Source organism: Pteropus alecto, unplaced genomic scaffold (assembly GCF_000325575.1).
Source record: "Pteropus alecto unplaced genomic scaffold, ASM32557v1 scaffold226, whole genome shotgun sequence".
NCBI lineage: Eukaryota > Metazoa > Chordata > Mammalia > Chiroptera > Pteropodidae > Pteropus > Pteropus alecto.
In genome coordinates, this window is record NW_006440132.1 from 5,972,864 (window position 1) to 5,982,924 (window position 10,061).

Here is a 10,061-nt window from a genome sequence, read left to right on the forward strand (position 1 = left end):
AGCCAAAAGGAGCACTCTAAACTCTTAGCTGAGTGTCTTCTTCACCAAAAATAAGCAGAATGGTTAAGATTTCTCAGCAGAATGAGTAAAGCAGAGAAGGCCAACCAAGGAAGGTACCATTCTCTACACAAGGGGATGTAACCAAACTCCCCCTTCCCTATTTTCTTTGAGAACCCCACCTTCAGCTTTCTGCCTTACCAAAGGACCAATTCTTCATCAGCTCTGCCACTGGCAAGTAAGGAAACAGGATACTTTGTTAAGTAAGTTCATTTCTAGGCTCCTTCTCCTCCCTCCAAACCCATCAAAGTTATCGATGCTGGACAAGTAGTCACATCAATTGGGTTTAGCTTTTCAAAGACCACTGTACTCATGACCCTATGCTAAATATATGTAATATAGTTATCTGGCAGCAGAAATCTTTGCAATTTCCCAACTGCTCCCACACTCAATTAGGCCTCCTTACTCTTGCACAAGTTGTTAGACTTTTCTGAAAAATGGCCATTACCTTTAATCACCTGGCTAATACCTATGGGACTTGTAAAACTCAGTTCAGAAGTAATTTCTCCTGATGCCCCCACCTCTGGGATGGGGATGTTAAATTAGGACTTTGAATGCCAAGATAAATGTCTCAATAAAGTGACGCTTTAGAAAAAGAGATGGATTAGAGAAAAGGAGAGAATCGATGCAGAAGAGATCTCTTAGGAGATTCTTGGAGCATCCAGCAGAGCAGCATGCTGAGACCTAGAGTGGTGGCACAAAAGACAAAACTGCAAAATAGAAATGACAGTTTAGGTTTATGAAAGAAGAAAAGCAAATTTAAGCCTGGTAACTGAGGGGAAGCAGTAGTGGCACCATTAACAGAATTAGGAAGCAAAGAAAAGGGAACTGGAGAGACTATGAAGTCAGTTCATCAATCAAAGACAAGATCTTTGCCCTCAAGAGAGCTTAGGTTAGGTTAGGTAATGTGGCTTGGATGTAAAAAGAGCCTGACTGTGTGGGTTCTAACAAAATCACTGTTATCACAGAACTGTTCGTAGACCTAGACTTGGAAATGGCACAACCACATCCACATGGCCACACATATGCACATAGAGACATCTGTGCACACACCACCACATCACAGACACATGTATATACACAGATGCACTGTCTTCTCTTAAAGTCACACAGACACACAATTGCTCATTCACAAGCACACTCACACACACATCTATGGGTTTTAAGATGTAAAACTGATCAAGTGTCCATGGTGACGGCGAGGATCACTGTGGGGACTGAGCAGTTATGAGAACCAAATCAGAGGACTCAGTTGAGTCAAAATCATTTCAGAGAAGGTTATTTGGAAATACTGTAAAGTGTAAAATGGTGATTTTATTCCTAAGCTAAGAGCTTAGTGTTACTCCTGAGCTTTCTATTCAGGCATGTATATCATGGTTCCTTCAGTTTCCATACATTCTCTGTACTGACTCACATATTCTGAGTTGATCTTTATCTCAAACCTGGGAGTTATCTAGGGCTACAGATGTTATTATTCCTATTTAATAAACAAGGACACCAAAGCTCAGAGGAGAAAAGTGTCTTGCTCAAGATCATATTGTTAATAAATGGTGGAATGGATTCAAGTCCAGGTCTGACTCCCTCCAAAGCTGTTATTTTTTTCATTCCCATGTGTATCTGAAATGGCTCACAAACTAGGATTGCAATGAAGAAAAACTCATCATGTATTGCAAGGAAACAAGGAAGGATTGTAGAGGCTGATGAGAAGGAGAATATAGTCATCACTTCTTTTTTATATCATTTTCTAAACAATAGTTCCAATTTTTAAACTGTGGTGAAAAAAATAAAATAAAGCAAGGGCCACTGTTTGTTCAAATAATAGGAGCAATGACAAGATGTTGGAGTGCCCTAGAATGGAACAGGAAAAGCTCTCAGGACAGAAACTTAAAGCTGAGCTTAAGAGACAAGCGTAACAGAGGAAAAGGTCACCGGGGTGCTGCAGGAGGAAAGGGGAGAGCTTGGTGCAGGATTCCCATCCACCAACAAATATTTTCATTCGCATTTCCCTCATTCCAGAGTACCCAGGCTAGGTAGCAGCAGCATCTGAATTATATCCATACTGCGGGCAGCTGTGTGGGTGTTGGGGTCAAAAGATGGTCTAAACCATATCTTTCTTTCCCAATAGACTCCAAAAGGACAGGAGTTTGGACCTTCACATCAGCGAGCTTGTAAGTATGTTCTTATTTGATGCCTTTTTTATGGGGAACAAGAATATATCTAGTAGTTCTGGTATGTAGGCAGTTCAGAGGAATGCAAACCCAGAGGAGAAGTGAGGGGCCTGCTTAGCTGCTAAGAAGGTAAAATGGTGCCATGGCCAAGTGCATGGCCTGTGGAATTGATGACCTTTGGGAAAATAATTTCCTGGGTCTCTGTCTCAGTTTACTCACCTAGAAAAATGGTTATAACAGTAACTGCCTCCCAGGGGTCATTTAGATTAAATCAGTTAATTCCTATAAAGGTATTAGAACAATGCCTAGCAATTCAAAAGTATGCAATGATTTTTCCTTTTTATCATCAACATCATCTTTATCTCTGCAGTTAGAACACACTCATCCAATATAATCATCTCTAAGAACCAAAGGGAAATTCTGAGGATTTCTGGAGAACTGATAGAGAAACAGAGAACCAGAAAGGAAAAGGGACCTATCAAGGTCATATAGCTATAAAGTAGTTTCTACCCCGTTTGTCCAGGTCATCTAGCTGCCTCAGTGGGTATAGTTAAAGGACCGATGAGATGGCAAAAGGCCAGTTAGTTCCCACAGGAGGAAAGCAAAGGCAAGATGAGCTTTACTGAGCACTGACGACATGCCAGGATACATCCTAAGCACTCTCCATCCATGGTAGGAATTGATGCGCCCATCTTAGAAATAACAAAAGAAGAGTCTCAGGTTAGATAACCTGTCCAAAGTCATGGGGCCAAGACTTATTCAATGCCTCAAATGTTATCTTCACTCCAGTCACCCTCTTACTCATAGAAAGCTTTTTCTCCTTCATTACAGACGTACCTCCTGGTGCTGGTGGTGATAAGCCAAGGGCACATCTGACAGGTAATTCTCCTTAGAGTGTTTTCCAGGAGACCATGGGTCATGGGCCTGAGTTTTCTTTCAGCATGTTTGCCAAAACTTACTCTAGTAGCTTCAAACTGGAAACCACACCCTTTGATAAGAAACTCCTCTCCTCAGCTAAGGGTTTTCAGATATCTTCCTTCTTTGAGGGATCCAAACGCCCAGGTTTCTTGGGTATTTTCTTTCAGATTCTGTCAGCCGCCTACCTTTCACTACTGTTTCTCTCTTTCGTTAATACACTCAGTCACTCAGAAATGGCTTTCCTTAGACTCTGAGATTCACGTAATTCAAAATCTGATCAAAAATGAACAATCCCAAGTTGCCAATTTATAGAGTCCATCCGTATCCTACTCAAAATGAAGTTATTGGACATTTACATTCAGGCAGGTATTTCCAAAGAATTTCCACTGACATGAAGAAATTGAGAGCAATCTCATAATATCACCAATTGGCCAGCTCCCCAAATCTAGTGTTGAAATTTTGTCATCTCATATCTGGAGTTGTACATACCTCTAAGACTCCCGAAGGATGAGCAAAACAATGCAGAAAGATGTTAAAACCCCATTGGAAAACTAGAGTTAAAAAAGCAAGCATACTCTCCTGAGCTATAAGAAAATTTGCAACCCACAGGGAGATATCCTTGGACAAGACATTTGTCTTAACATTTAATCCAGAGGAAGCTGTTTGTGGGGAGTTTTGCGTGAGAATTAGGACCAGAGATATGTCAAGTCACCATCACTTACCACTTGCCTATAAGAATAGGAGAGACTGATTTTCTATTAAACGGGAGGAGTAGAAATTGATAAGGGAATCCAGGTTCTATTGAACTCCTAATATGTACCAGACACTGTGGTAGACATTTTACATCTATGGTTCATTTAATCTGCATATAAGCCAAATGACATGAGGAAAATGAGACTTGGGCTGCTAAATTCACTTGTTCCAAGTCACATGACTAAGAAGAGTGAGATCTGAGCTTGACTCTCACAACTACACTGTTTCCATCACAACACACTTCCTACCCAAACTCCTACTTGCTGCTGTGTTGACACAGCTTATTGCAAGCCAATTTAACAGAACTTGCTTTATCTAGAGACTAAATGACTTTTGCTTTTGTATCATGTGGGAAGAGTTTTTCTTTTTTCATCTACTGCATCACCAATAAAGAAGAAGTAGAGACTATCACGGGTGACTAATAACAATGCCTTTCACAGATTTTACAAAGAAGCAACAGAGCTCTCCAGAGGCCACTTAGTACAGGGGCTAGAGAAGACCACACACATTCTGAACATGTGTTGTAGCTGCAAAAGAAACAATAATCCAGTTGGCAATGGGAAAGATGATTTAGAAAAATCCAGGAATCAAGTTTCTGGTCAACCACCAGGTGTAACTAAGTGCTTCTTGAAACATAACCTGTCCCCAAACTGTGACCGATAGGACACAATGGTATTACTATGGATTTCAAAAGCAGTTGCAGCATTAAAAAAGTGTTTTCATTTTTCCTGAAAATTATTAGTTTTATTGCAGATTATCTTATTTAAAATAATGGTTTGATTCTATTCATTTTCGTGCTATAGACATACTTCATGAAAGCATGCATTCATGTGTTCTATAAAATGCATATGTGTAAATAATGAAAACATAAGAAAATATAAATATATATAAAATAAATTAGGCTTTTTTTTAATCTGTCAAAATGAAAGATGCTAATTTAATTGAGGAAAGAAAATAAATATGTATTAAGTAATGTTGTATCCGGCTATCATGATAAAAATATCCATGTCTTTTTCATTAACATGATCTTCAGAACAGTACTGTGAGGGAGATTTATTTCCAGTTCACAGACAGAAAATTGAGACAAAGAGGAGAAGCTGATTAATAACCCAACATGTTGTAGAGTCAGAATTGGAACAGGGCCTTAGTTGCTGAGAGCCCTGTTCCCTGTTACTCCACGAGTCAATTACATTGGCTTATATTTAGTCCCTGTCAATGTGGAAGAAAGATTTCAAAAATGTTCTGGATCTCTGGTTCCAATATTTACCCTGCACGTTGATTTTTTATTAATTACTGCCTGGGTTTCATGTGGTCTTGGACCACGATGTTAAAAGGGAGTGACAAGAAACACCTGACTCTCTATGAAATGCCCTCTCTTTGTAGCACAGCATGTCTGAAGCAAAAAGCCTAGTAAAAGTGAATGTAGTTTAGAGAATATTCCTAATAAATAGGGATTTTATACATACCATGTCTTCTAATCCTTTCCACAGATATTATTATCTCCTTTTTTAAAAATAAAAATTAAAAAAAAAAAAGGAAGGAACGTCAAATAAAAAACAAATCCTGACAGAGTAAGGTGAGAGTTTATGCAAAAGGATTATTGCAGGATGGGGAAGAGGGGTAGGGAAGGGACTATTGCAGAATGGAGAGGTCAATTTCAATAGGGAGAGCCCCTAATCATAAAGTCTGCAAATGTCTCAAGAGTTAGGCTAAAAGGATTTTTCTTTTATAGAGAGGAGTACACAAAGCTAGAAAGAACCAAGTGTAGGGATGCAGGGAGAAAGGTTGTCATGATAGGAGCAGAGGATATTTTAGAGGCCAGCCTATTATTGGGAGAGACTATACTGGCTCAGGCTGAGGGTGGGCCAAAGTTTGGGGGTCCTGGAGGAAGGAGAGAAGCTTCATCAGTTTGGTTAACGAGCATTTTGTTTTGATGAATTAGTAAGGATAAAAGAGTTTGGTTAATCATTTATGAGGCAAAGAATGGGAAAGTGGAGGGTTTGATGTCTGGACTTGTCCTAGGTAAACAAGGAGGGAAGGGGTGGGATTCCCCAATCTTATCTAAGTCATTTGGGGAAGAGTACTTTTTGATAGTAAGCCGTTTTACAAAACGGAAGAGTGAGGAGATTTCTTAACTTTCATTGTTTTCCAGGATCACAGGGATCAGGTAAAATTTTTAATTGTCAAGTAAGAAAACTCAGGCTCAGAGTGGCAAAGTAAGTTGCCTCAGGTCACCAGCCTAAGATGTTACTCTCTGAATAATTATCCACACACACATCCACACTCGTTCCTCCTCCAACAGCTTGTTAGCTATGGGTTTTAGTTCATCACTTTACTCTTTAAAAATGATATGAGACACTCTTTGCAAAGTCCGCAGGTTCTAACACAAACAAAATAAATCTCTCTCTTGTCTTTGCAGTTGTGAGACAAACTCCCACACAGCCTTTAAAAAATCAATTTCCAGCTCTGCACTGGGAACATGAACTTGGCTTGGCCTTCACTAAGAACCGAATGAACTACACCAATAAATTCCTTGTGATCCCAGAGTCGGGAGACTACTTCGTTTACTCCCAGGTCACATTCCGAGGCACCACATCTAAGTGTGGTGAGATCAGCCAAGGGCACAGACTGAACAGACCAGACGTCATCATCGTAGTCATCACCAAGGTAACGGACAGCTACCCTGACCCCACCCAGCTCCTAATGGGGACCAAGACAGTGTGTGAAAGAGGTAGCAACTGGTTCCAACCCATCTACCTAGGGGCCATGTTCTCCTTGCAAGAAGGGGACAAGCTGATGGTAAACGTCAGTGACATCTCTTTGGTGGATTACACAAAAGAAGACAAGACCTTCTTCGGAGCCTTCTTGCTATAGGGGCAAGGCAGACATCATTGTGTGAAGGTCCTTTCCTCCTAGTACCTACTTTTCCTCACTTATATATAATTATAGCCGGGGTTTTCTTGGAGCATTCCAGAGAGATAGTGGTTTAGCTATGAAATTTAGGGCCCAAGAGTTCACACTTTAAATGCATTACTGATGAGAATACTAACTGGAAAAAGGCAGAAGAAAGCAGACATACTATTGTAGTTGCTTAGAAGTGATGAGTTTCTAAACTTTTAAACACTGGTCACCAAATGAAAGGATGAGATCTACTCAAAACATATCCACACCTTTCTACTACACCAGTGGGCCCAGTTGTCGTTCAATTCAATTATGAAGCATTTTCTTCAGTGCAGGAGTCTTGAATAAAACCCAAAGCCACAGAAAACAGTGTAAACCTCTCAGAGGAGAAATCCCTGATCGGTTTCCCCAAACACGACTTTAATGCCTTGGCTAAAAAAAAAAAAAATTTAAAGCTGGTATTTTCATGAATGCTCTCAAAAAAAAAAAGCTAGTTTTCATGCTAACTATGGCAAATGATAAAAACTACCTTACCCTTTATTATGTACACAAGAGTCAAAACAAGTAAGTATGAGTCCCACAGGCATATCAAAAATACAATAGCATTCACTAGTTTTCTTGAGCACCTACCTTCTGGGCACAACCGTAACCTAGAAGACACCATGAAGAATAAGGCAGACTCTAGTCAAAACTTACATTAACATCACCAGATGGCTCCTGGTCAAATATGTCTTAACGTACACCAAGGACTAACTTCGAGTCCTAAAAATAAATTTCTTCTGACAGTGTTACGTAGGGTTTCTGGAACGCTCCTGACTGTGTCAGATATCCATCTGGTTGGGTCACTTGAGAAGACTGAAGACAGATTTCTAGCTAACTAGACCAACTGTTCAACACCCTTGATTGATGCCAGGAGACAATGGACTTATTCTCTAAGGGAAAAAAAAAACCAATCACCAAGTGGAAAAGTTAACCTAAATGTACTTTGAGGTTTTATTTACAACTTTATATGCAGAATGTTATATGGATATTTTTCTCTTAATGTAGTCCACAGGATTTAAATGTAGGATTAGCTAATCAGTTCAGCCGAGGCTGCTTCCCTAGAGGGAGAGGCTGGACATTGAGAAGTTCCCTCCTGTGCTTCAATCCTCTAACCTGTATGATTTTCCTGTATTAATATGTCAAGGATGAAAAGAGCATTTCTGCTCTCTTAGCCTCTGTTGACTTGTCTGTAAAGCAGGAATCCACTAATTTGTTTCCCAGGATCAAATGAGTTCATGGGCATAAAACATATTAACTTTGAGCATTCTGTGAAGTCTGCAAGCATGTCAGTGTGACATGCGGAGTGACCTTCAGCACCCTAGGAGACTTCACAGATGGGTCTGAAAGCAGACTTGGCACTGAAATCATTCTTCCCCTTGTTTCCTGGAGGATATAGAGACCAGAGGTGTGTGATGGGGCTCTTGAGCACAGTGATTGGTGTAGCGGTATGTGATCAGTATTTGTTGTTAGAATTAAATAAAAATTTCCATTTGCTCAGTTTGGAGATTAAGCCTCTAAAGCCTTCAGCTTCTCCAAACAGGAAGCACAGCGCTCAGTGGGAGCACAGAGGAGGGTGTGGTCTCCTCCACCTGGTTCAGAAGAGTCTGCATGAAGGAAGTGAAGCCTGAGCCAGTTCTGAAAGAGGGTGGGCGGGCAAGAGACAGCCTCAGAAAAGGGCATCTCAGTTGGAGGAAATACCCTTTACTTAAAGCAGAAAGGAAAGGTTTCTCAGTAACTACAAAACCAGCTTGAGAAGAGAATGTTTTCTCCACGGACTGACCAACTCCTAGAAGAATATTTATTGGTAGATCAGCAATGTTTTATCAGTGACCCTCGACTGGCTCCATGATCATAACTAATGACTCATTAAGAAAATAAAATGCTCTTTCTGCATCTGCATGAGAGCACCAAGCAACTTGGGATACGGGAAAGGATTTGCATAGTAGAGGCCAGAGTGGCCTGCCCATCTTCTCCACTAAAAGGACTTTTGTGCCAAGTGTCTACCAACTGTTCCATAGACGATCTGGTGGATTTGGAAGTTTATTCAAGAAACTGGTATTTCCTACTATCCTAAAACACTGGAAGCATTGGAAAATCCTCTCACATATTTATTTTGCTCCTGTCATAAGCTTGTTTATTGAAGAATGTATTGTGCTCAAGTTTTCACTGCTGAATTTGTTAAATTCTCTATAACACATCTTTTACTGTTTGGAAAGGCCTAGTCAAACATTCCTAGTAGGACTCAAGTCAGAACTTCTGTTTCCTAGGTATTATCTCCATGGCAAATATTCATGCTCTAGTTCTTAAAATGAAGTGGAAGAATGCTTTTTAAGAACATGTGGTAGACTTCTAAAAAGGAGTAAAGGGAATGAATTCAAAGGTTTGCAAGGGAAGCAAAAGCATGCTTTAGCAAATAGTAAATTTAGGGGAAAATGCTTTACTGGTTCAATGTCTCTCAAAAGGCCAAATTCAAATCAATTCCACAAATATTTACTGAGTACTTACTCAACCTGGGGACACAAAGATAAATTATTTTAGTCTCAGATGTGTTTATTCTAACTGCTCAGCACCTCCATTGTCTGCAGATTCTTTAATTTACTTTAGTTATGTTAGCTAATTAATTAGCTAACTTTAGGCACATGGATATTTTCTCACTATGAAAATGGGTGCCATTTGATGAAGGATGATCATTAACAAAATGATTTATTCTAAGTGACTTTTTAAAAAGCTACCCAAGGATAGTTTTTTTATAAATAAAAGAGGAGAAAATAAAGATACTGTTTCTATAGTGGAATCCATTATTAAGCCAAATGTGGACACAGGTTATTATCTGCTGGACTCAAGTTTGGCCAGCAATACTCTTGAAAATAATATTAGAACTTTATGGATGACCCAGAGGTGCACTGAAGAGCCTGTGTCTCTTGGTAAATACAGGAACCATAATGAAAATACATGTCACTAGTATTTTGACCCTAGTATGGTTTAGACCCACTTGATAGAACAGAATTGCTTAACCTACTATAATTCCTAAATTTTTAAATTAAGGTTCAATACAATATGAAAGGGTATGCTGAAAAATATCTGGTTCGGTTCAATAGCAGGGCACGTCAGAGCCCTTGGCTCCATTTCAATCTCAGCAATGTCAACCTAGAGGAAATTCCACCTCGGTGTTCGTCAATAACCTCTCTGGGTTATAAAAGTTCAGCTAGCTCACTGTGCATG

At 39.7% G+C, this 10,061-nt stretch overlaps 1 protein-coding gene across 2 annotated transcripts in view; it reads left to right on the forward strand.

Moving 5' to 3' along the window:
* The window catches only part of TNFSF15 (TNF superfamily member 15), a 17,984-nt gene extending 10,698 nt beyond the window's left edge, over positions 1–7,286 (forward strand). The window contains exons 3-5 of one of the 2 annotated variants that reach the window (XM_006917098.3): positions 2,183–2,225; positions 3,057–3,104; positions 6,316–7,286. In XM_006917098.3, coding sequence (XP_006917160.1) covers positions 2,183–2,225; positions 3,057–3,104; positions 6,316–6,770 — 546 coding nt within the window. In that variant the 3' untranslated portion in view covers positions 6,771–7,286. The remainder of the gene's footprint in view (positions 1–2,182; positions 2,226–3,056; positions 3,105–6,315) is intronic. The other variant, XM_025050473.1, reaches the window with a different exon arrangement.
* The last annotated feature ends 2,775 nt before the right edge of the window (positions 7,287–10,061 follow it).